General features: G+C 42.1%; 1 protein-coding gene across 1 annotated transcript in view; it reads right to left on the bottom strand.

Annotated features, from left to right (window-relative positions):
• Nucleotides 1-24,927, bottom strand: part of AR (androgen receptor) — a 162,996-nt gene that overhangs the window by 10,948 nt on the left and 127,121 nt on the right. Inside the window, exons 4-5 of the mRNA XM_070606311.1 lie at nt 7,186-7,473; nt 1,431-1,575 (exon numbers count right to left, since the gene is read on the bottom strand). Of these exons, the coding sequence (XP_070462412.1) occupies nt 1,431-1,575; nt 7,186-7,473 (433 nt within the window). The remainder of the gene's footprint in view (nt 1-1,430; nt 1,576-7,185; nt 7,474-24,927) is intronic.

Genomic DNA, 24,927 nt, shown 5'->3' with positions numbered 1-24,927 from the left:
AGGGGGATTTTTAAGGCCTACCCCAGAAGATACCATCATAGGTAACTCTTGGGAGATCCGGAAACCACAAAGCATGTTGTGCCAGAAGTCCAATGGTTATTCTTAGCCTCTGGCTACCAGGGCTGGCTGGGTGGAAAAGGGCAGCTGGGGACACTCTTTTCCCCCCAGATGGCACTTCTGTACTGGAAAGAACCACCGGCCTACAGATTTTATTTTATTTAAGACTCTTCTGGGTTAGGGGTCTGGAAGGGAGGGAAGGTCAATTCATGCCCTGATCAAAGGGATTCTCTGTGGTGAGACTAGCTCAAGGTCCTTGGGAATATTTTTCTGGCCAGCTCCATTCACGATGCCATCAAAGGACCTCAAACAGCAGACAAAGAGAAGATTATCACTATTAAGAAAAGAGTATCAGAAAGGTACTTTTTTAATTTGCTGCCTGTTATGAGGCAGACATTTCACATCCATTAGCTCCCATTTTAGTCATCATAACAAATCATTTAAGAAAGCTGTATTTTATTAACAGATGAGGAAACTGAGGGTCAGGAAAGTTAACAGTCTTGCCCAAAGACAATGATGGAGGAAATAACAGAACAGAGATTTTAGTTGAGAAAAGTATAATTCCAAAATTTGAGCCCTTGGCCAAATTCATGAAGGATAAATAGAACTGCTAGCCGGGCAAGCTTTAGTTAAACCTGTTTTTAAAAGAAGGGAAGTGGCTGGGCCATGGTTACATGGCCAGAGAGTGGTGGAGCTGCTCCTCCCCATCACTTACCACCATGAGGCAGTATAAGAGCTGGGAGTTACACAGACATACTTTGAATTCTGTTGCCAACATGCAATAGCCGTGTGACCTTGGGTGAGTCACTTTATTTTGTTGAGCCTAATTATCCCCATCAATTAAAAAAAGATTATCCATAAAAAGGGGAAATCAGGTTATCATGAAGGTTCAATGAGAAAGGATTTAAAAAGTATCCAGTATACTCCTGGCACAAAGGAGGTGCTCAACAAATAGTGATGGGCAGTAGCCCACAGTGATAGCAAAGGGACCAAAGAAACTTCAGCCCTCACAGCTAGAGTCTCTCTGCCCATTCCCTATGCTGATCAGAGTGAAGGGAAGGGACCCTGACACAGAGTGAGGGGAGGTTCTGAGATAAGCTACAAAGCAGGTCAGAGGCATGGGAAAAATACCAGGATTGGGTCTTGGGTGGGAAAGGGATGGCTTTAGCACCAACCCTCCTTGCCTCCCACCAGTTGCCCTTCCAGTCGGGGGAAATGCACCTCAGATTGGGCAGGTTGGCTGGGGCTTCTACTGCCTTACTGACAGGTAAAATGGGCTAACCCCCTGTGTTACTCCCATTACCATCATCACCACCAACGAGGTCTGGCTAGGATGCTATGTTTCTGTGAGTTCTGGGAACATGAGCACTTACTCATTGAAAACCAGGTCAGGGGCGAAGTAGAGCATCCTGGAGTTGACATTGGTGAAGGACCGCCAGCCCATGGCAAACACCATAAGCCCCATCCAGGAGTACTGAATGACTGCCATCTGGTCGTCCACGTGCAAGTTGCGGAAGCCTGGAGATGGGGCAGAGGCAGTGGTCAGACTGGGCTTTCATGGGCTGAGTGAAGTCTGGGCCTCTGCTGGGCTGACAATCTCTGGCACTCTGGCAGCCCTGAGGAGCCCCAGGAACCATCAATGTTAGGAGAGCAGGGGGAGAACAAACTATATGATGGGAATAATATTGCTTGCCCTCCCTACTTCATTGAGCTGCTCAAATGAGATGGTGATGGAGGCAAAAGGGGCATTGTCAGCTGGAAAAGAACAATAATCTAACACTTATTGACTGCTTACAATGAATGAACTCTTTTCTAAGCATGTTACTTATATTAACTCATTCATTTCTCACAACCCTCCGCTCAAGTAGGTACTATTAGTATTTCCATTCTGTGAATCAGTAAAAGTGAGTCACAGAAAGGTTGAAGAACTTGTCCAAGATCATAAGGCTAGTATTTGGCAGTTTAACTTCCAAAGCCAAGCAATGTTCTGATTCCAAAGCCCATGTTCTTGATCACTATGCCTTTCTGAAGATGCCGTGTGATAATTATTTCTCCCAGATGAACAGCTCTTTTCACTTTACAAAGCTCTTTTCTAGCTATAATCTTATTTGACCCTTCTAACAACCCTGGGAGAGGGATATTACTACATATCAGCATATGGCGGAATGCCTTTCACAGCCACTGCCTTCTCCACGCCACCTTCAGGCTCTCTCTCTTTTCTGACCCTTTTTCTGCCTCCCACGTCCTCTCCATTATTTTCTATTCAACAAGTACCCTGGCCCTGCTAGTTTCCTACTGTAGGGTAATTCCTGCCCTGCTGTTATTATTATACACGAACAGGCCCTTTATGATCTGCTTCCTTCAACTAATTTCTTGTCATTTGCCTTCTCATAATTTAGGTTCTAGCTATTCTGCAGAACTTACAGTTTGCTGAACACACCAAGCTTTCTCATGCCTCTATATCTCTGCTATCTCTGCACAGGCAGTTGCCTTTGCCTAGAATGCATTCCTCCCTCCCCAGGCTTTCCATCTGATAAACACCTACTCATATTTCAAATCTTCACTGAAAGCTGCCTCCTCTGTGAAGCCTGTTCCAACTCATTCAAGCAGAAGACTTAATGATTCTTCTTTTACCTTCTGACTGTACCTTGTGTAACTCCATCCAATTATAACAATCATTACACAGTATTGGAATTTATGTACACATCTGTCTCCCCCACAAGACTTGGAGCTTCTTGAATACAGCGACCATCCCCCTTCGTATTCATCTTTTCCTCCTTAGTACATAGCACAGTTCAGATATTTGAGTAGGCATTTGAGAAATATTAATTAAATGGACTAAGGACTCATTTTTTTTTTTATTTTATAAAATGGGAATTAGATGTTCTCCAAATTACCCCCCTTAAACTCAGAGAACACAGGCTCCCAGGTGCTACCTCCACAATACCACATAGGTAGAACAGATGTGGCTATGTTGTGCTAGAGGTTTCCAAACACTTAGATGCTTAAAGTATCAGCTCAGAGCTCATCCCTCACCAGCACCCAAGTTCTCTTCTCCCCAACAGATATAGAATTGTCTGAAATTTCATCTTGCTATATACCTCATTAACAATTCTTCCATGAATTAAGATAATCCTTTTAGCTTTCCTGTTGATGACCTCATTTATCCCTCACAATAACCCTAGAGGGTAGGCAATGTGACAATTATTTCGTCAAAAAAGAGCCCGAGGGCCAAAGAAGTTAACTGACTTCCCAAAGGTCATATAGTCTATATGTGGCTGAACTGGGACTAGAACCCAGGTGTTCTAATTCTCTTTTCCAGTGCTTCTTCCACTCTACTGCTGAAGGACACAGCTCAAGAACTACCAAGGTCATGAGTTTTTCTTAGCCAAAGGCTCAAGTCTGAAGTCTATACTATTTAGACACAGTGTCCTGCTTTGTTGGTACTTGCTCACCCACACACACCTTATTTCCCTTTTCTTTTCTTTTAGGTCCCAAGCCTACTAAACATCAGGGATTCTAGAATCCCTCATATCACCACCCTTGGATGCAATCTTAGCTTCCAGGTCTGTGCCTCCCATCTTCACTGTGGTGACATACTGACAGACTGGCCAGAGCCTCAGACTCCAGAGTATTTCTTGCCTGAAGCCCTTCTGTAGCACAGAATGGCTGGGACCTACTCTTCCCAGTAGGAGACAAAAAGCATGGGCCAAGCATGGGGATCCAAGGATCTCTTGGTGAAGGAGGCTGGGAGTTTGAACCCTGCACCTCTGGGGTGGGAGGCAATAGGAAGCAAGAAAAGCCTTGGCTAGTGAGTGTGTGAATGTGAGAGTGCATAGGGAAAATGAAGATTGAACTGTACAGGTACCAAGGAACCTGTCAATGCTGATGCTTTTGCTATCCCTGAGATTTCAGAGAGCTAACAAAGAGGGAAAAAAAGGGACAGCTTAGTCTGGCTGTAATACTAATTAACAGTCCCTAGTGAGAGCTGCTTAGCACTCAAGCCTAATTACTGTGTACACATCAGCAACATAGCAGGCTATGTTCCTCTAGGTCTAATCTGGTTAGAGTACCTAACTCTGTTCTCTAATGCCCCGCCTTTGAAGTAGCCTGCTCAGATAGTGTGGCTATCAAGGGATGACTTGAGGAAACAGTAGCTCCAACCTACAGGTTTCCTTCAGCACGCATTCACTTAACACCTATTTGGCACTGTATTAAGCTGTTCTGGCGAAATAGAGAGGAGTCATTCTCAGGTTTTGAAATACACCAAACAGTTTAGCAAGCAGGGGCAGTTTCTTTGGGACTCTATGTTCTCACTAGAATCCAATCAACATCATTTCTTAGCAATCTGCAGTGAAAACCTGTAGTATCATGCCTAGTCTGGGAGAACACGCCCAAAGAAAGGCCAATTAGAAAATCTTTGCTGCTCCAGTGCACCCAACAGCCAAGGTCTTCAAAGAAGACGATTCACCCTTGGGACACATGCATGAGCTTCTAGGCAAGCCTAGTAGCAGCTTAAATTGATTTTAGTGAAGGCAGTGGCTTAGCACTCAAGCCTCAGAATAATGACCCACCATTTACAGAACATCTACTATGTTTCAGCTACTGCACCAGGTGCTCTTTATACATAATCTCTATGTTGATAACAATTTGCAATACAGTGATTGTTCTACCATCTCTACAAATGAGGTAAGAGAAGCACATGTAGACCTCTGATTTGCTCAAGGTCACATAATTAGCATATAATTAAGATTTCAAACAGATACATCTGATTATAAATATACTGTGTATACACAATCTACTCACCCACCCTCAATTAGCAGTTTCATCTATTAATGTACCAGGTACTATACTAGGCAATTTACATATATCATCACTATCACAGAAAACTTACAACAAAATTTATCTGAGTAGGTGCCTAGCACAATGCCTCACATATGACTGGAACTCAATCTCTTGAATGAGCAAACAACTTGAACTAGTAGGTGATCAGGGTCAGAGATAATTTCCTTGGACAATCTAGATGATGAACTGACACTGCCTTGCAGACTTGTTAATGTAAAGAGAGGGGTTCCTATCCTGGGGGTTGGGCTGAGGAAAGCTAGTGACTCCCAGTCATACAAATTCTGCCAAAATGATTTGCACTAGGTTATTGTTAAGATCACCAAATTAGAAATCAGGGGGTATGAGTCCAAATTCTGGCTCCATTTGTTAAGTCACCAAATGGAACAAGTTAGTTAAGCTCTCTGAGCCTTAACATTTGAAATGGAGATAATCGTCCTTATGCTTCATAGAACTACTGTGAGGATTAAGTAGAATCATCTATATGAAAAGGTTCTCTATCCTATAAAATGGGACAATTTAGGTGTGGCAACTGCTTGGAAAGATTAAACTGAACGTCTGTTATACATATGACATCAAGACATCCAGTGATAAGAATTAAAGCAACTTTCTCTTCTTTCTTTCTTGTATTTTTTCCTCCCTGTGTGAATCCTGTGTTTTGGCTCAGTACATACATACCCAGAATCCTTGGGCCTTCTTTCCAGTGATCTTATTGGCTAGTCAATCTCAGCTTCCTAAGCTGGGAAGGTGTTAGGGAAGGTCTGATGGCTGTGAATGGGCCTTGTGAGTTGTAAAGACAAAACAGGGGCTAGACAGCCAAAATGCAATGTCTTCAAAGGCAGCAAGTCCACATTATGACCCAAGTGGCCTTGGACAAAACCTTGGCCCCTCACTGTAAAGCCCAGCGCTATAGAACTATAAGGGTACTACACAGACTATGGGTGGAGTGGGATGAGGAGGGGATTGGAATTAGGAGGGGACCTGTACTCAAGTTCTGGCCCTGATACTTTCTGACTGTGTTACTATAGGCCAAGCACATCACTTTTCAGAGCTTCAGTGTCTTTATCTATAAAATAGGGAAAAGAATCCCTACCATATAGGATTCTTATGAGGATCAAATGAGGTATACACATGAAACTTCTCTGTTCAACATAAATTTCAATCTGATTGCAGAAGGCAGGTTAATCTTTGACTCCATAAGAAGAGGTTTGGTTGATGTTTCAAAAGAATCTTTGAATCACAGAATTTTAGGATTAGGATAACCTTTAAAGAGTTTATACTTCGTTTCCAAACTGTGTTCCCTGGAGTCCTAAGATTCTGCAAGAGTGACCTGAGGCTTCTCTGTGGGTAGTGAGGGAGAGGCACTGGCTTTAAATCTACCAGCTCCACTTGTATCTGTGTAAGATGTTTTTGTGAAATAAAGAGTTTGGCTGCTAAAGGAAAGTTTGTGAAGCCTTGTGTAGAGGATCTCTGAGGCTTCTTTAAGCTCTAACATTTTAATAATCAGACCTGTTGGAACAACAGATGGCCTATAGAGAAAGTGAGTTTCCCGTCACTGAAGGTATCCAAGCAAAAGTTAGAAAAACACTTGATATTTCTTTCACCATCACATAATATTTCCTCCCACTATGATTCCTAATGTAGTTTAAACAGCACTAACAGTTCCTGGAAGCAAAATTTTAAAACCATTAATTCGGTCCAAACCACTCTTCATATGTTATACAGCTATAGACACTGAGACCCAGAAAGGGAATGGATCAAACAATGAGTTACCAACAGAGCTAAAACTAGAGCCTAAGTTTTCTGGCTCCCAACACCATGTTCTTTCTACCATAGGGTTTCTACTCTACCAGAATATGAGTTCTCATGGTATGGTTCCTAAAGGGAACATTGAAGACAGAATATCAGTCAAGCTCAAGATTATCTTTTGGATAAGCATGTTCATACACACGTAGAAGAGCATCTTAAGGCATATGAGGGTATGTCTATGTGATCTGTGATTACGGGCAAATTTTCTCACTGCGTCTGTGGATTGAACACGGAAACGTGATTGCTGTGTGCCAATGTGAAGTGCATGGGACACTCTGTAACACTACCCTTCTCCTTGGATTCTGAGTTTCCTTATTTTTAAAGTGGCGATTATACCAATCTCTGCTCCCATAAGGTTATGGTGAGGATTGCATGAGTAAATGAGCAGGAAAGGATTGGACATGAATGCCTAACCTGCAAGAGCATTCACTAAATATTATCTCCTTTATCCCATGTCCCCACTTTTCTTTTCCTTACCAGGCAAGGCCTTGGCCCACTTGACCACATGTACAAGCTGTCTTTCACCCAATTCATTGAGGCTAGAGAGCAAGGCTGCAAAGGAGTCCGGCTGATTGTTGTCATGTCCAGCACACACCACGCCAGGCTCAATGGCTTCCAGGACATTCAGAAAGATGGGCTGACACTCATAGCCTTCAATGTGTGACACCGTCAGCTTCTGGGTTGGCTCCTCAGTGGGGCTGGTGGCGCTGGAAGCCTCCCCTTCCTCCTGTAGTTTCAGATTACCAAGTTTCTTTAACTTCCGGGCTATTGAAAAGGAAAGGAAACTTGGATTTATTATCAGTGGCCAAAAACACACAGCACAGCTACCCTGTTAGAAAAGTTGCCTAAACTAAAAAAGTAAGGACGTTCACTCTCCCTGGTCACAGGTTCTAAACTCCTTAAGGACAAGTGCTCAGTTTAAACACTGGCTGACCGAATAATTCATCACTCCAAATCCCTACTAAACTCAAACTTTCATATCTTGCTTTCTCCCCAGTCCCCTTGCCAAACAAACCTAGTATATCCTTGGATTGGGCTCTGCCTAAATGCAGTCTTCTGTATCCATACCTCAGACTTTCAATTAAATTATTTACTGATATAGTCATGATTTATTCAACAGACATCCATTGTTAGGCCTTTGTTTCTGGATGACAAAACAGACACAGGCCCTAACCTAGTTTGGTAGAGGAGAAATGAATGCCCACAAACAATTCTAGAAAATGCCAAACCAGTTAACGTTATAGCAGAAGTACTAACAAAAAAGGAAGACAATAATCATTATGCATGGTGGCATTTGACCTGGACCTTGAAGAATGGTGAGAATGGGAGGGGTAGAAAGAGCATAAACAAAAGCACTGAGGAGTGTTTGGGGGAAACAGAGACCAGTGTGGCTGGGGTATACATTGCATGTGTGAGGAGAGTAGCTATTTATGGGGCTGAAAACAAAGATGGGTCTTGATTTTAAAGGAGCATGTATATAATATTAAGAAATTTTGGCTTTATCTTATAGGTGATAGGCAAATACAGAATGTTTTAAATAAAGGGAGTGATGTACTTGTGTCAATATCCAGCATGTCTAGCAGATTGCCAGAGAAAGAGACTAGAAAGGCAGACCTTTTGAAAAAGGACTAGACTTGTTCTTTGACCCTAGGGGTAGCAGAAAGCATACTGACTTGGATTTTAGTCCCCCCAACTCCATTTTGTTAGTTAAAGCTCTCTGAAGATTGAAAGGTTGTCAAGCACTCATGTCACTGGAGATGATCAAGCAGAGACTAGATGTACAATGCTTAAGAAGTCAAGCAACAGATGGGAGTAAGTTTTTAAAAAATGGCCTCGAATGTCCCTTCCCATCTTCAGACTACCAATTCTATTATCCCACTTTGGGCTCAATGAACAGGAATTTTCTGGTGTTTCAGCATTTCCCACTGAACACTGTAACAGCCTCAGCTATTGTCAGACATTAACACCGACAGTTGAACAAGCACTGTAACACACGTATTGATTTCCTTCTTTAGCAAAGGGCAGAGGAGGAAGCCAAAGGGCTGAAATCCTCAATAGTATCAAAGAAATAACAGAATGTCCCTGCCTCTATAATCAGTCTGTAAAACGGGAACCATGCTAGGAGGCAGCCATTAGAAAGGATGATAGAAACAACATTATTTTAAACAACAATAATATAAAACTCAGACCTTAAGAACCATCCTCCCCTATGCTCGCGCACACACAATTTAGAGGTCTTTGGGCATCCTGATGTTTACTTTGTGCTATTTTCCCTAGCATTTATATTGGCAGAAATATAAATAATTGAAAAGGTCATAACTCTGAGGCCTAGCATAGGCAGTTGCACTGGGGCTGACCATAAACCACTTTATCTCTAATCCCTTTAAAATAATAATAATAAATAAAAAAGGTATAAAGCAAAGAGAGAAGTTGATTGCTCAATTTAAATGGATAAATACAACAAAACTTGTTGCTGACCTGCTTCTGGCTCCGACAGAAAAAGATATTTATCTGGAACTGACTCTCAACTCTAATTAGAAAAATGAGTCCTACAATGCAAACTCTAATCATAGTGCAACTCAGTAAATAAGTGCAAGAATAGATCATATGTTTGGATTAACAACTAAGATAGAAAGGGAGAAAATGTTGGGGTGGGTGGTACAAAAGGAACACAGAGAAGAACTCAGGGTAAATAACAAGAGAGCCTGGAAAATCAATCCAGAGTGCAAGATGACCTTGTCCAACAATCATTTCTGCAGGGCTTGGGCACAGTCAGTAATAAGGGAGATATGCACATCCACTGTCAACTCCCACTTCCTACCTCCCACCAAGGGCACATAGTGGAAGGTATGGGCTGGGCTAAGCCCATTTTTCCCCAGAGCTACAGGCCTGGGTTCTACAATATCTTGTCATCTGGTGAACCCATTGCTGACATGGGTTCTTGTAGGCAGCTCTACAGACTGGCAGTGCCTATCAGATCTGTTCTCCTGGTACAGTTTCTAGAGGTAGACCCCCTCTTCTTTCTCACTGGCACTTTGCGGCTTTGAACTCAGGAATTGCTGGACCATAGAGTCACCCTTCCAGCCTGGGAGACGACAGAGATGTAATTAGTTCTATGCCTGAAGTAACTAAGAGAAATATGGGTAAATATTTTTTCAGGGCTTTCTATGTGCCTCAATTCATGAACACATTCCATCATGTAATTCCACAATGACGTAGGAAGTTAGGAATATTTCCTATCCCTGTTTTGCAAGTGAGTAAACTGAGGTAACACAGCTATCAAGAAAGAGAACCCAATAATCTGAACCTGGTATGCTGACTACAAAGCCCATGTTCTAACTGCTAGTGGCTGCTACACTGGACAGCACAGATACAGAACATTCTCATCATCTCAGAAAGTTCTGTGGAATAGTGCTGTGACTCTAAACTGTTCTCTGGAGCAGCTGTCCCATTGTCATGCCCTACTCATGCTATTGATAAAGAAGAAAAGAATCCAGATGAATTTTATACAGATGAATCCATGGGCTTTCTAAAAGGTGGAGGGACACACAGAGCAATTGGTGCTGGTGCAATCAGTGAGGTACACTTTGTCACCTCAACTCTCCCACCAATGACTCAGATCTCAGTGGGGTGATGACTCGTGGACCTAAGAAAACTCATTACAAGCAAGATCAATATGTGCAGAGACTATGGGGAGAATCCATCAATATGAAATATTTCCCCTTCTCTGTGTAGTGCTAATGAGAACTCAGCTGGTATTTTCACATCCTCCTCTTCTATACCTATATGGCATCTGCTTGAGGAAGAGAAGCTGCATTCCCACTTGCCTCCAGGACCTGGGTAATGTGCAGTCCCTGCGGCCACAGCGGCCCAAGCTGCACCAGGTGTTCTGGCCTCTCTCCCTGAAGAGAGTGACCGTACTGAACGTAATTGAAATCAGATTCCATTCATTCTGTTGGGGGATCCTCTGTTCTCTCTCTGCAGCAGAGGCCAGCATGTTGCTAGACGACTTGGAATGCTGGATAATGAGGCTTGCTAGTCTCAGCTGTTACTCAATGCCCAAGGCCTTGTTGTCTTCCCTGAAGGCCGCCCCCACACCCCTCCCGCCTCCTGCACCTGAGCCCCAGAGTCAGATTTAACTCTTTCCTGTAAGGTGCAAACCTGCTAGCCCCTGTGTTATGGCAGAGACTCAATAGTTTACTTAAATTGAGTGGTGAAGCCAGGAGAAAGCGGACAGTAAAGGTGGATAGTTCTGATGTTGTGTGAGTTGCTTTGCATCTCTTCCCTGTCTTTCAGTCTTAGGTCAGAGCAGTGACAACAAAGGGACATTGGCAAGGTACTTCCCTGTCCCTACCTGCTATTTAGGGGTTTGGAGCATCTGACATGATGCCTGAATCCTGCTCGTGGATCTTATGGGGAACTTACTTTTCAGTCTGGTGGCATTAGACTCCTGTGAGGGCTGTCTCTACAGCACCAGAGAAAGATTTTTCATATCAGGTTCCATGGTGTATCCCTACGGAGAGGTAGATGTGCTTAATCTGTAGCTTCTATAGCCACTGTGACCTTTAGGAACTGTTCCTGACTCATTCCTTGCCACCTCAAGATAGAGGATTTCTCATTAATGGGCAGGGGACAGGCAAGGTGAGGTGAAGTTTCCATAGTTTTAGAAAGTTTGAATCCCTCTCCCTAAGTTCAAAGATTTGTTTTTCCTCATATCTGACCATGGAATTTGGAGCATAAAAGAATCACTTTCTGTGGTAGATAGACCTCTAAGATGGCCCCCGAGATTCCCAATCCCTGGTGTACACACACCTTCTTCCAGTTAGTCAAACACTAATCTAGGTGGCATTGTGAAAGGATTGGGCAGATTTAAGGTCACAATTCAGTTGAACTTTAAGGGAAGTTATCCTTGATGGGCCTGGCTTAATCAGATGATCCTTTAAAAGAGACTTGGGGGGGGTGCTAGTCTGGTAGCGCAGCGGTTAAGTGCGCATTTTCCACTTTGGCGGCCCGGGGTTCGCTGGTTCAGATCCCAGGTGTGGACATGGCACCACTTAGCAAGCCATGCTGTGGTAGGCGTCCCACATATAAAGTGAAGGAAGATGGGCACAGATGTTAGCTCAGGGCCAGTCTTCCTCAGCAAAAAGAGATGGATTGGTGGCAGATGTTAGCTCAGGGCTAATCTCCCCCACCCCCGCCACAAAAAAAGAGATAGATTGGGCTCTTTCTGGAAAGACATTCATGGAATCAGGGGGATTCAACACAAGGAAAGTTCTCTGTTGCTGGCTTTGAAGGTGGAGGGGTCCACATGGCAAGAAATGAGGTCAGCCTTTAAAAGCTGAGAGTGGCCTTTGACTGACAGCCAGAAAGGAAAGAGGAACCTTAATCCTACAACTTCAAGGAACTGAAACCTGCCATAATCACGTGGGCTTGGAAGAGGACACTGAGCTCCAGATTAGAATGCAGCCTGGCCAATATCTTGATTTCATCCTTGTGAGACAATGAGCTGAGAATCCAGTCATGCTGTATCAGACTGCTGACTTACAGAACTGTGAGCTGATAAATCGGTACTGTTTGAAGCTGTTAATTTGCGGTAATTTGTTTTGCAGCAATAGAAAACTAAGACACTTTCCTTATGGAAGTGTTCTGTAGGGCAAAATAGGCTTTGGAGTCAGACAATCTTGGGTTCAAATCCCAGCTCTGTCAATTAATAGCTTAACTTTGAGCCCTTTGCTTAGCTTCTCTGAGATTCAGGTTCTCATCTGTAAAATGGGGGTGGTGTCACCTAGTTTTTAGGACATTTATGAGTACTAAATGAGAGAGAATGCCTGGCATGTAGTGAGCCCTCCAAAATAGTCTCTTCACTCTCCCTTCCTTCCTAAGTAGTAGGGAGTAAATGGTTTGCAGGTGACCTAACTCAGGCATGAGGAACAAAGGACAGAAGGATTAACAGAGAACCAGATACAGAAGAGAAGGGAAGGGAAGAGTAACACATTATGAAATGAAAAACAGTAACTGAGTTTCTTCTGCACATAACTGCCTGTAAACTGATTTCATATCTTAAGTTTAATTCTAAATGCTAAGTAAACATAAATGTATGTTTGGTGCAGGGCTGCAAGTTCTTCATGAAACCAGACTAGGCTGTACTTATGTGAATGTGAGTATACATGTGTGCAGGTGCTTATATATTCTAATGTGTAAACCTAGGTGACATGAACTCCAATATCTTTACTAGTCAGGCAGATATGTAAATGAGTAAAGCAGCCTAAAAGATAAATAGGGTGGGTTGGAGACAGTGAAAGTGATTGGTAATCATGCCAGCCATCATTCCATCCACTTGGATTAGAGTCAGGGGATCTCACTGTACAACTTTAGGCTTAGAAGTTCAGAAGAACACCAGATTAAGATCCAGGGGAGCTCAGTGTATGACCTCGGGAACATCCCTTTCCTTCTTTTGCTCTTAGTTTCCTCATATATGTTAAAGGGTAGTAGTTAAGCCAAAGAATATGGAGCCAGACTGTCTCAGTTGTATGCCTGGCTCTACAGCTTACTAGCTATGTGACTTTGGGAAAGACTTAGCTTCTTTGTACCTCAATTTCCTCACCTGTAAAGTGGGGATAATATTAGTACCTAAGCAATAAGGCTGTTAATGAGGAATAGAGACACTGTGGTGGCGTCTGAGAGTAAATGGAAGATTCTATACCACCGAAGGTGCTCTCCGAGACTGAAGCATGGTGAAAAAATACACTGAATTTAAGCAGGCAGAATGCAACGATGACATCAAAGTTCTAAAATGTTTTTCACAATGAAGGGCTTTTTATTATTGGTGGTGGTATTCAGTGTCTTATGGGATATGTGAACATATCCCTTTATTTCTCCTATACCTCAGTTTTCTCATCTGTGTTATGGTGACAATCTGACCTCAGTATTGCATAGGACTGTTATTAGGAGGAAATGAGATGATCTCAGTAAAAGTGCTCTGAATCCTATAAAAGTGTATGCTAGTATGTAGGCTATGACATTTTCCAAGAGTAGATCTCTAGCTAGAAAACATTCTGAAAAACTGTTTAGGGTGGTAGCCTATAAGAAGTACTGCCTTCCATCTTGGGCAACTTCCTGAAGCCAAAGGTTGAGGGCCAAACTGACAGGTTTCAGAACCTAACAATAATATAATAATAGGATCTACCTCATAGAGTTGTTGTAATTTTCCCTAAGAGAATGCATGTAAGGTCCTTAACACAGAGTAAATTCTGTAGGTCAATAAGATGCCTCTTACTCTTGCTGGCTGCTAAGCCCCACATTGCTTCACTTCATCCCCTTTATGTCAAGCAGGTGAACTTTTTTTTGAAAAAGTTAATTGATAACACATATAGAGGTTCCACAGGGATTGAAATGAGTTAAGAGAGAGAATCAGTTAGAAGGGTCCCCAGACATTAATCTAGTACAGTAGTAGAGTCCCAAGGGTTCTACAAGTTTCTTTAAAGGCCCCTGAGAGGAGGCAAAGTGGCCCTGAGCATGTGGCTCCAGTAACCCCACCTTCTTTCAAACCAGAGCAGCAGTGCTTTATTCTGTATCTACATTTGGGACTCCGCATAAGATTTTGTTTGAAGAAAAGGTTACATTGCCAAGAAAATGTTTGAAGACCTCAGATCTTGTCTATCACTTCTTCTCTCATCCAAACCAATCCCTATTTTAAAGATGATTAGACTGAAGGCGAAAGCTAAGTCTTGCCCAAGGTCACACAGCTAGATAGTAGCAGAGCAGGAACTAGAACCAGGTATCCTGACTTCTAGGATGGTACTCTTTACATTTTGTCAGGTGGACTAGCATGTTAGTGGGGAGAAGGGTTAGCTGGAGATGAGTGGGCAAGAACTAGGACAGGGACAAGAGACAGGGAACAGAGCCAGTCCTTGGCAGGCATGGAATGAGATTAGGAAAGAGTGCATCTAAATGTAAGTGTACGCTAATAAGTGTAGGCCAAATTCTCTCAGGCAAGAAGGCTCCTTGGTCCTTCCCCCCACGCCTCCATTCTCCTCACAGTCCCAGTTCTGAGTCAGAGGACTAGCCATGGAAAAGAATATAAAATTTTATCTTTCAAGGTTTATATTGGACTATTTAGTCTAATAGTTTTTAGTTCATGGAGGAGTAAACGTAATTAATAATAGAATGATATGCAATGCTGCATATCCTTGCCAAAGCACAAGATCTGGCAGAAACTATTTATAAGTCTCCTCTCTCTGACTACTGAGCCAGACAAAAGGGGCTCACTGTCCAGATGACATACTGGGTGAGGGGCACAAGGTCATTACCAAAAATCTGCTCATGTGAAATTGCAGAGGCTGGAAATGCTTTCGTATACCAGGCTTTTCCACTGGAAAAACTAACTTCATGAATTTAGAGCATACATGCTTTTACAATCACATTTAAACTGACATTAAAAACAAATGTGAAACAGTCCAAGCTGAACAGGTCACCATGACCTGGAAAGCAAACGAGAGAAAAAAAAAAAAAAAGAAAGAAAAAAGAAAAAGAAAAAAAGGCCCAATGTTAACAGCATTAATTCTGTCAGTCTGTTGTAAATAAGAAAATACCACTGGTGTATTAATGGCTTTATTAAAGGAAAATTAGCTAGCAGAAATATGCAACATTCAAATAAATAGAAAGCAGTTAAAAAGTAAATCATATTAGCCTTTCAATCCACATTAGGGAAGCTCTTGTTGGCCTAGAGATGAAAATTCTGCTCCGAGGAGGGGGAACCTCCCCACCCTCTTGAAGTTCTTCCTTGGCTTTTCTCTAGAATGTTGTTGAATCATGAGAAAGAGAAAGACGTGTGTGTGTGTGTGTGTGTGTGTGTGTGTGTGTCCATGTCCATGTGTGTGTGTGTCTCTCTGTGTGTGCGTGTAGGTGGAGACTGGAGAAGGAAGAGGGTGGAAAATGCAGGCCCAAGGCAAGGGAGGGAGGATGCTTCTGACTCTTCTATTTGTCTGCTCCTGGTGTCACAGACTCCGCATCCACCAGAAGGAAACTGGTTTCAATATGGAGGCTCTGGAGCAGAAACAGAACATAGGAAGATATTACAAACTCTCAGTGCCTCTTCTCTTTTATCAATGCAAAGTTTGAGGCTGGCTTGGGAGAAGAACAAAGCCTCACACCTGATGGAGAGGCAAGTGTATGATATAAGTGAGTACAAAGAAGGTCTAGCTGTGGAAAAGTGAATGTGGGGATTCATAGATTAGACCGTTTGTGTAGCCACTAGCCCCACCCTGTGTTCTCCTGAGTACCCAGGTCTCCCTCTGGCTCCAGGGACTCAGCATTCCACCCGGACCCCAGAAATGGCTGGTTGGAGAGAATCTACTTCCCATCCACCCTGTACAGCCATTGTGGCTCTGCAGGGAAAGGTGACTGCTGGGAAGCCACAGCCAGCCTGGGCCCTGGCTCACGCCTCTCCCTGGCTTGTCCCCTTCCTAACCAGAAAGAACTCACAACTACAGTTCAATAAAGTGAAGGTGGAAGATGCTGGGGAATATGTCTGCGAGGCTGAGAACATCCTGGGGAAGGACACGGTCTGGGGCCGGCTCCTGGTCAATAGCGGTAGGTGGTCCCTCAAATGAAGGGGGGAGTGTGGGGGCATTAAGGATAGAAGTAAGAGGTAAAATCTGATCCATTTTCCTCCATCATCCTAATTTCAATAAGAAACAAGAGAAGTAGGCACTGGGTCTTAGACTTTTTCCTTCCTCTCTCTTTATGAAAGGCTCAAGTGTGTGTGCACTCTTGAAAAGAGTCACCTCAACTGTGGGAATAAGAAGAAAAGAACTTTCTGACTCTAGTTTCCTGGTCTGTTTGAAGAGAAGGGCTGGCTGGCCTCTTGGGGCTGCTCCTCCAAGACAAGAAGAAATCTGATCCTTGTTTTCTGAACTTCTATGGATCAGCTAGTACTTTCAGCTCAGTGATGGAACCTGAGGTTAAGATCTAGTTCCCTGGCAGTGGTGCAGCAGAATGGAGGTAAGGGGAAACTCATGAACTGCCCAAAAACCAAGTGAAAATAACCACAGGAACCTCAGATAGGCACAGTGGCTTCTTGGTCAAGGTAGTACGTTGAGTCCTATGAACAAAGCTTTTTCCAGGCAGCACACTGTGGAAAGTGAGCAACCAAGTCAGAGCTTCACTGCATCCTCAGTCAGTGCCTGGCTGCCATCACATACAATCAAGAACAATCCAAAAGCACTCTGCTAATGACAAGTCATATTACGGGAAACAACAATGATAATACTCACAACTACATGAATGGTAACTGCTCCTAGTAGTCCCCCTTACCTGTGGGGTATACATTCCAAGACCGTCAGTGGATACCTGAAACCACAGATAGTACCAAACTCTCTATATACTATGTGTTTTCCTATGCATACATACCTACGGTAAAGTTTAATTTATAAATTAGGCACAGTAAGAGATTAACAAAAATAACTAATAATAAAGTTGGCATTGGGGCCATTATAAAGTAAAATAAGGGTTACTTGAACACAAACACTGTCGACAGTAGATCTGGTAACAGAGATGGCTACTAAGTGACTAATGCATGGGTAGTACATATAGAGTGGATATAAAGTGGATATGGTAGACAAAGGGATGATTCGTGTCTCAGGCAGAATGGAGGAGGAGGGCATGAGATTTTATCACACTACTCAGAACGGCATGCAATGGAAAACTTATGAATTGTTTATTTCTGGCATTTTCCATTTAATATTTTCAGACTGTGGTTGACTGCAAGTAACTGAAAACACAGAAAATGAAACTACAGATAAGGGAGGACTACTGTCCTTCTAGAGCTAGTCCTCACAACATCCCTGAGAGGTAGGGAAACACCATCAGTCTCACTGGGGGAGAATCAACAACCAAGAGAGTAGCCCACAGCCCCAGAGTCAGAGTCTGTGTTGAAGAGCGAGGGCTTAAGCTCCTAAGCTTTAGATTCCAGGTGTTTCAGGGTTATCCACTAAAGCCCTCTAGAACTGTCATTCTGAATGAGGCAGGTCCGTCTTTATTCAGTGTCTGGTCATTTGAGATGCTTGCAATTGCCAAGCCGGGATTTTTCTAATATGAAAGAAAGACACTATTGAATGTAGGAACTTCAAGATGGGCTTGCACTTAGTAGGCTCCATAATCAGATGCATAAGTCAGGTCCTCCGACATAGGAGGTAGTGTGCAAAATTGGGGAGGAGGGTGGCTGCCATTTTGGACTGAGGGGAGTTTCCTTTTCTCTTTTCTTACCTGCCTGTAAGATAGAGGTGAGATGGAGAAATGAAAAATTCTTTACTTGGAGTTTTTTTCCTTTTTTTTCTTCTTTATTGACAAATATACTAAAGAGCTTATATATATGCCTGTGTGTGCCTGTCTGTACACAGTGGGCAAGAGTTAGATGGGGGGAGGGTGGCGGGAGAGGATGTAGAGGACGAGAAGGGAGGTGGAATTTAACAGTCTCATTACAGCCACTCATAGCCCTATTCGTTCTTCCAAAATTCTTGCAGCAGCCAAACAATCCCATATTACAAGCATTATTATTCAGCCTGGAAATGGGAATGCTTGAAAATTAATGTCTGTGTGCCTAACAGCTCACTAATCAAAGCTTCCTTGCCTCATTTTCCACCCTAGGGAGAGTCCTCAGTCTCTTTCAGTTTCATTGTGGTCAGCATGACACACCACACTGTGCAGGCCTGGGCTGGTGACCTTTTGTCTTGGTCAAGATACAGATTTTCTTCTTAGTTGCAAATGCCAGTCCAAGTTTTCTGCAGGTAATTTCTTCAGGATTGGTGCTTACAGTTTTTTAATTGCTAACTGCTAGAAGGCTGAAATGTCCCTCAAAAACCATTTTTCACCTCAGCCACATAACCATTGGTCCAATGAGGTAATAAACAGGGAAAAGAAAGACATTTCTATGCCTGGTTTAAGAGATCTAAAAAGTACAGCAAGGATTAACTGGGCTGAGGAGAATGGAACCTGATCCCAAAAGAGGTGATTCAGGGTAGCGACACCATTTCCGGTTTACTTCCTAGATATGTGTTGTCATGGAAATATTATCAATAACAGACAACCTGAAGGCTCTACTGGTTTCTGGGTAGTCGTACATTTCCCCCTTAGTTCTACTTCATACAAACGTGATCACAAAGGATGTGCAAAACTCTCTAAAAAAGCATCTTGCTCAGGTAAATTCTCTCTGTATAAGTTCAGTACAGTAAGAAAATATTTTAAATACTTTTGTGATCTTAAGGAATACATCCTACAATTTGGAACAATAGGTGACACTCTTTTTAAATCAAAAGTAAAATGTTTTCAAACAAGCAGTTATGCTATCAGCTCAAATGAAACTTTTTTTCCTGAATTGTTGCATTTGGAAAATACTTGCTTTTGTATATATGACCTATTGTGTGAGCTTACTCTTAGCTTTCTGCCTACTACCTTCAAAAAATATTGCCTATGACATCATTTTACTCTCTCAAGAGCAACTGAGGGATTTTGAAGCACTCACGGCAAAAGTAAACAACAATAAAATCTTTCTGTGCTATTACATTTTAAAAACTCAAGGATTTTAAGTGGAAATTTTACAAGTGAGATACTCATTCAAGTACCAGACATGGGGTACCATCAATTTTGATGATTAGAAAAATATTATTTACCTCTAACCATAGTTTTCTAAAAGCAAAGACTCAGAGACAGACTACAAGATATATGTGCTGTCCCAGATAATCTGGTTTGGAGGAAGTAAGAGATACAGTCTCTGGTTTTGCTTTATACAAGTTCACTTGAGAACTACAGTTGGAGAGAAGTATACCTTTTTCCCTCCAATGTGTCATCAAATATGTAGGTAACCACTTGGAAGATGGTGATCTAGACCATGGAGAACAGATTTCAAGGGTTGATTCAAGGGTGATTCAAAGGCCAGAGAACCAAGGAACCAGTACCGTAAGCCACACTGTAATAGCAGAGAAAGAATAGGCCCCAGTGCTGACTGGGAGCACACAGACCAATCCTCACCCTAAAAAGGATTGGAGGGTACAGTAATATTTATTGTGTGCCTACTATGTACCAGTTTCTTTAAAAAATTTTGAGAATTCTGTAAGGAAGATTTTTTTTCCCATAGTGTCGCTGGGGAAACTGAGGCTCAGAGAGATCTAATGATTTGACTAAAGTCATCAAGATACTAAGTAGCAGAGCCAGGACTAGAAACAAGGCCTGTCTGTATCTGAGTCCATCATGCTATTTCCACTATACCAGAGGACCTCAAAACAAAATACACAAAACAAAAAAACAGAGGTTGTAAGTGCTGAATCACCTGTTGTGCATTTTGATGTCAAAGTTTACAGGGCAATTCTCTTCCTCTGTGCATGCCTCAGTTACACAGATCTGGAGCAAAGGAGGAGCACTCAGGTATCAGAATTGTGTGTAGGGAGTAGTACTTCTCAGAATTGAGGCTTACCACTTGCATCTCTAATCTGAAGACTTTTAGGGATCTAGAGAGTCAAAGAAGAAGGGAGGAAATCCCAGTAACTGAGATCCACATTGTTGATCCTTTATGATACTCTGCTACCTACTGAACAGGAGGTAGAGGAGATTCAATCATCGGGTGGGTGGTAGGAGACCTAAATGCTACAAATCTGGGATTTTTAGGCCTCCTACTTTAGAAATGAAATTATGTGGTAGAACCATGATGAGGTTCTGGGTAGATGTTGGAATGCTGGTCAGAGAGTACAGAAAAAGACTGTTAAACTTCAGGGCAGAATGTCTAGATGTCCAAAATATTTAGTGATCACTCTGTGTCATGCTGGAAGTCATTATATTTCTCAGAAATAACTTGTCTAGCATGCTCCTTGGTTCAGGAATATGTACCTGTGGCCTTTAGATGACTTGGGCAATAACCCTGTTTTGGCCTGGATTATGTCCTATCCTTTGTGTATGACAATAATACTACAGATTCAACATGGTTTACTTTAGTGGTTTTAGTTGCCTCTGGTGAATACTTTTGAGATGTTGTGAGGATGGTTTGCCCGTGGTCATAAAAGAATTCTTGATTGATTTCCCTGGTAGGCAATGACAGATACATCTACAAAATAGATCACCTGGGCTTGGATATTGTTTGCCTATAGGATAGAGTACTTATCTATAACTAAATTTTCCAAAGTGTATTCCAGAAAACAGTGGTTTTGTAGGATATTAACAAGTACCGTGTGAAGAAAGTTTCTGTGGTTGAATTAAATTTGGGAATCCTGAGTGACCAAGTTCCTCAGGTTAATTTATTGCTGTACTTGCTAAGGTCTGTGATATGCTAACATGTACTGTAAATCTTCCTGAGCAGGACCATAATATGCAGGTTTACCTAACTTATTTGACCACAGAAATCATTTTTAATGGACCATGTCATGGAACTAGTTATCTCAGAAGCCATACTAGGAAACACTGGCCTAGATCAAGGCAACAGACTTGTATAAGAGAAGGACTCATGTACCTGGTCAGTACTTGTAGTTATCAACCCAAATGAAGGTAACTAATCCCAGGAACTAAGGCTGCAATCCTAGGTGTTTAGCAAAATTTGATGTTGGAAATTTCTCTCTACTTGGCCTACTATCTCTTTTTGTAAAATTTAAGCCCTCACCTACATTACATTCATGCTGCCACTAATTCTAAAAAAAAAAAACCCAAACATGCAAATAAACAAAATGATATGTGAACGTGTCTGTCCCATGCCATAAATCTTCAACCACCTAAAGTCCAAAACTTTTAGCATAATAACAAAGTCCACTTTCAATGTGGTTTCAGCTTGCCTTTTCCATTTCCCCAGATCAGGCCATGTTAAACTACTTCCTACTCCTCAAACTCTCAATGCATTCTTTTTTATGTCTCTGTGCCTTTATTCAAACTGCGCCCTTTGCGTTGAATGCCCTTTCCCTTCTACCTCACTCAACTCTTTCCCAGTCATTTCCTCCTTGTCCTTTAAGATTAAGGTGTATTTATTATTATTATCTGTCTCCTTTGTTTAACTTCTTTTTTTTTTGACGAAGATTAGCCCTGAGCTAACACCTGCAGCCAACCCTCCTATTTTTGCTGAGGAAGACTGGCCCCGAGCTAACATATGTGCCCATCTTTCTCGACTTTATATGTGGGACGCCTGCCAAGGCATGGCTTGACAAGCGGTGCGTAGGTCTGCACCTGGGATCCAAACTGGTGAACCCCAGGCTGCTGAAGCGGAATGTGTGAACTTAACCGCTGTGCCACTGGGCCGGCCCCTCCTCTTGTTTAACTTTTTGAGGCAGGCGTTATATCTTATTCATCTCTGCTCCCCACAAATGCCTACAATATGATCTGGCACATAATTGGCACTCAAGAAATATCTGCTAAATGAATAAGTAGGTGATGCAAGGGATGGAAATATGGAAGGACTAGCTAGTTGGCTGGTTGGAAGGACGGATGGATAGATGAATGAATAAATGCTGTGAAACTTGTCTCCTGAAAAACCATGGCATGAATAGTATTTCAGCCTTGTAATCACTCTCTTGCATCCAGGACATATGATACAGAAGTAACAATGCTGGGCTGTTCTTGAGCAAGCAGAATGATGAAAGAGCTGGCATCAGGACTGTCTTCAACACTGGAAACCACAACGATGTTCAAAGTGTCCACGACGACATTAGACGATGGCCAGGGGTTCCCTGAGCTTTCCTCCCAACTAGAGAATCATGAAGCTTGTTAAAACCTGCAGATCTCTTAACAGTTTTGAGTCTCAGATGTGGAGTTAGGTTTCCTAGTAGGAAAGAGACTTCTCAAATATGCTAGAGTAACCTGTGAAGAAAATGCAGCACACTCAAGATTCTCATATACTCTGGGGCTCCATGTTTAATTCTCCTCTTCTGGGGTTTGGTTGCTACCTGAAATTCCTGAAAGGTCTACCATATTCCATGGTCCAGGACAGGAGGGTATAAGCAGGGGCCAATGCCATTTATTAAAAGCTTTGAAGTCAAAAATTTTAAAACACAAAAAGAAATAATGTTTGGGGAGGAATAAGAGGAAAAGTGAGAAGGAGAGAAGGGTCAAGGGAGAAGATGGTAGATAAGGGAAATTCTTTCTTTCTCATTCCTTCTTGGAAACTGGGATTATGTCTTTGGGAAGTGCAGAGAAAAATAAGAGATGGCTGTGCATTTATTCTAATTATGGGCTGTGAAAAAGCTGCAGCTAAATTCACCATAGGAAAGGTTCTTCTCTGGACAGTGTATTTATAAGTATTTTCTTAAATGAAAGGTAGGCAAAGGGTTTAGATTCTTGAAGCACTTAGCAATACATGATTTTTCAAAAGCAGCCAAAAATGAACCATATACAAAGAAAGGCCTATCCTTGTTGTGAATGAGCAGTTGAGAGCCTGGAGGTAGTCTTTAAGGGAACTACCCTGAGAATCCCAGATCCTTTCAGAAACACCAAGAGCTGCTAAGAACAGAAACAATTAACAGGTATATAGGCCTAGAAGCAGGAAGGAAAAGGCTATGTTTTTTACGTATGTCTGAGTTGAGGAGATCCCATCACCAAACAGTAGTTGGAACACTATAGAGAAAGACAGATTAGAGATCCTGAGGCCTCAAGACCAAGCAGCCACCAGCTGCAGAGTACCAGCTTCTCTAAGACACAAAGACAGCCTTTCTCCCCTCTACTCCCTCAATAATCTATCTATCCAGTCTACTCTTACACACAAAATATACCGTATTTAGGTGTGACTTGAGGTAGCTAAAATTACAAAGCACTCAGGTCTAGACTACCTATACTTCTGGGAACAGCAGATAGCCCAAAAAAGGGCTGATAAACTTATAATCGTTTCTTTGTGGCTTTAGACATAAAATCACAAAATGGTAGTTCCAGACAGGTCTTTGGTGAAGCTCATTATCTCAGTTTTATGATGGGAAAACTGAGCCTCAGGGGGGGAGAAGAGACTTGCCTAAGGCCACATTCCTAGTTGCCACTTTAGAATATATTATACAATTTTGAGTTGAGTGATGAAGAATCAAACAAAATTATGTGAATTCTCCTTCAAGGTGATCAAAATGACTATGCTAAACCCAATCTTATGAAAAGGGAAGTGTGTTGCTAAAGTATTCAGAAGGGCCCCCCTTATTGATGCTTGCTTTCTTTTTTCCATTGTTTCAGTAAAGATGTGGTGTACAGTGAATTTACAAGTTAACAATAAACTTGGGAAGTGTTTGCAGCAGGGAAAGAGGGAATGTGGAGATAAGTTTAGCAAAATGGAAAGGTTTGTTTTTTAAACAATATTGTCTAAGATGGTAAACATTTGGGTTTTTACTGTCATATTACTTGAATGTAATATATGATTCCCTTAATTACTAGAATCAGCTTCCAAACAGGATCTCAATGGCACTTTTGGTTTGAGGTGATCAAGAGTGATTTCTGATGATGCTCTGTCTGTTGGAGCTGTTACATATTTTAGGGCATGCCAAATAACTCAGGGTAAAAGCCAACTGGGAGGTGCTATGAACAGCCTTACCAGTGACCTCATTGTCATAATAAGCCATCCTCTTTGTCTAGCACTTTGTCATTTATCAAGGATGTCCATATTCATCATGTCATCTGATCCCTTGATGTCTGTTATAAATCTGTGAGAGTGGTATCTCTAAATTACAGACAAAGAAATTGAGGCTGAGAGGGGACAAAGTAAATCACAGAGCTGGGCCTTTAACCTAGGTTTTCCTGACTCCAAAGGCAAGACCATTCACGGGACACCAAAAATCCCTGTATCTTGCGGACATTTCTTGAAGTTTGCAGCCTGAAGCTCTATTGCTTAGCCTGGTGCCTTGTACATAGCAGACACTCAGTAAATATCATAGAAATGGAACTGAAATGAAAGCCACCCACAGCACTTTTCAGCTTCTTTCCATTGTTTTGACCAAGCCCATTCGAACTGGAGCACTCTATCCAATAAATCAATTTGAAAACTTACTGTACTACTGTCTCCAAGAATGCCTGACTGCTATACGGAATAGTGAAGTTATCTGTTACGCACAGACTCCTTTTCAAAAGGGGTTCACTGTAATAACGTCACAAACTGCTTTCTAATGGAGTATGTTGGCTGAGACATGAAACTAATTTTAATATTCAGACCCAAATGTTATGAGGACTTTTGTTACCATTAAACTTTACCCATGTCAAAGCAGGCTTGCAATTCCTATCAGCAGA

The sequence above is a fragment of the Equus przewalskii genome, chromosome X (assembly GCF_037783145.1).
Source record: "Equus przewalskii isolate Varuska chromosome X, EquPr2, whole genome shotgun sequence".
Taxonomy (NCBI): Eukaryota; Metazoa; Chordata; class Mammalia; order Perissodactyla; family Equidae; genus Equus; species Equus przewalskii.
Note: the sequence above shows the minus strand (reverse complement) of the source record. Positions and strands in the feature narration are given on the sequence as shown.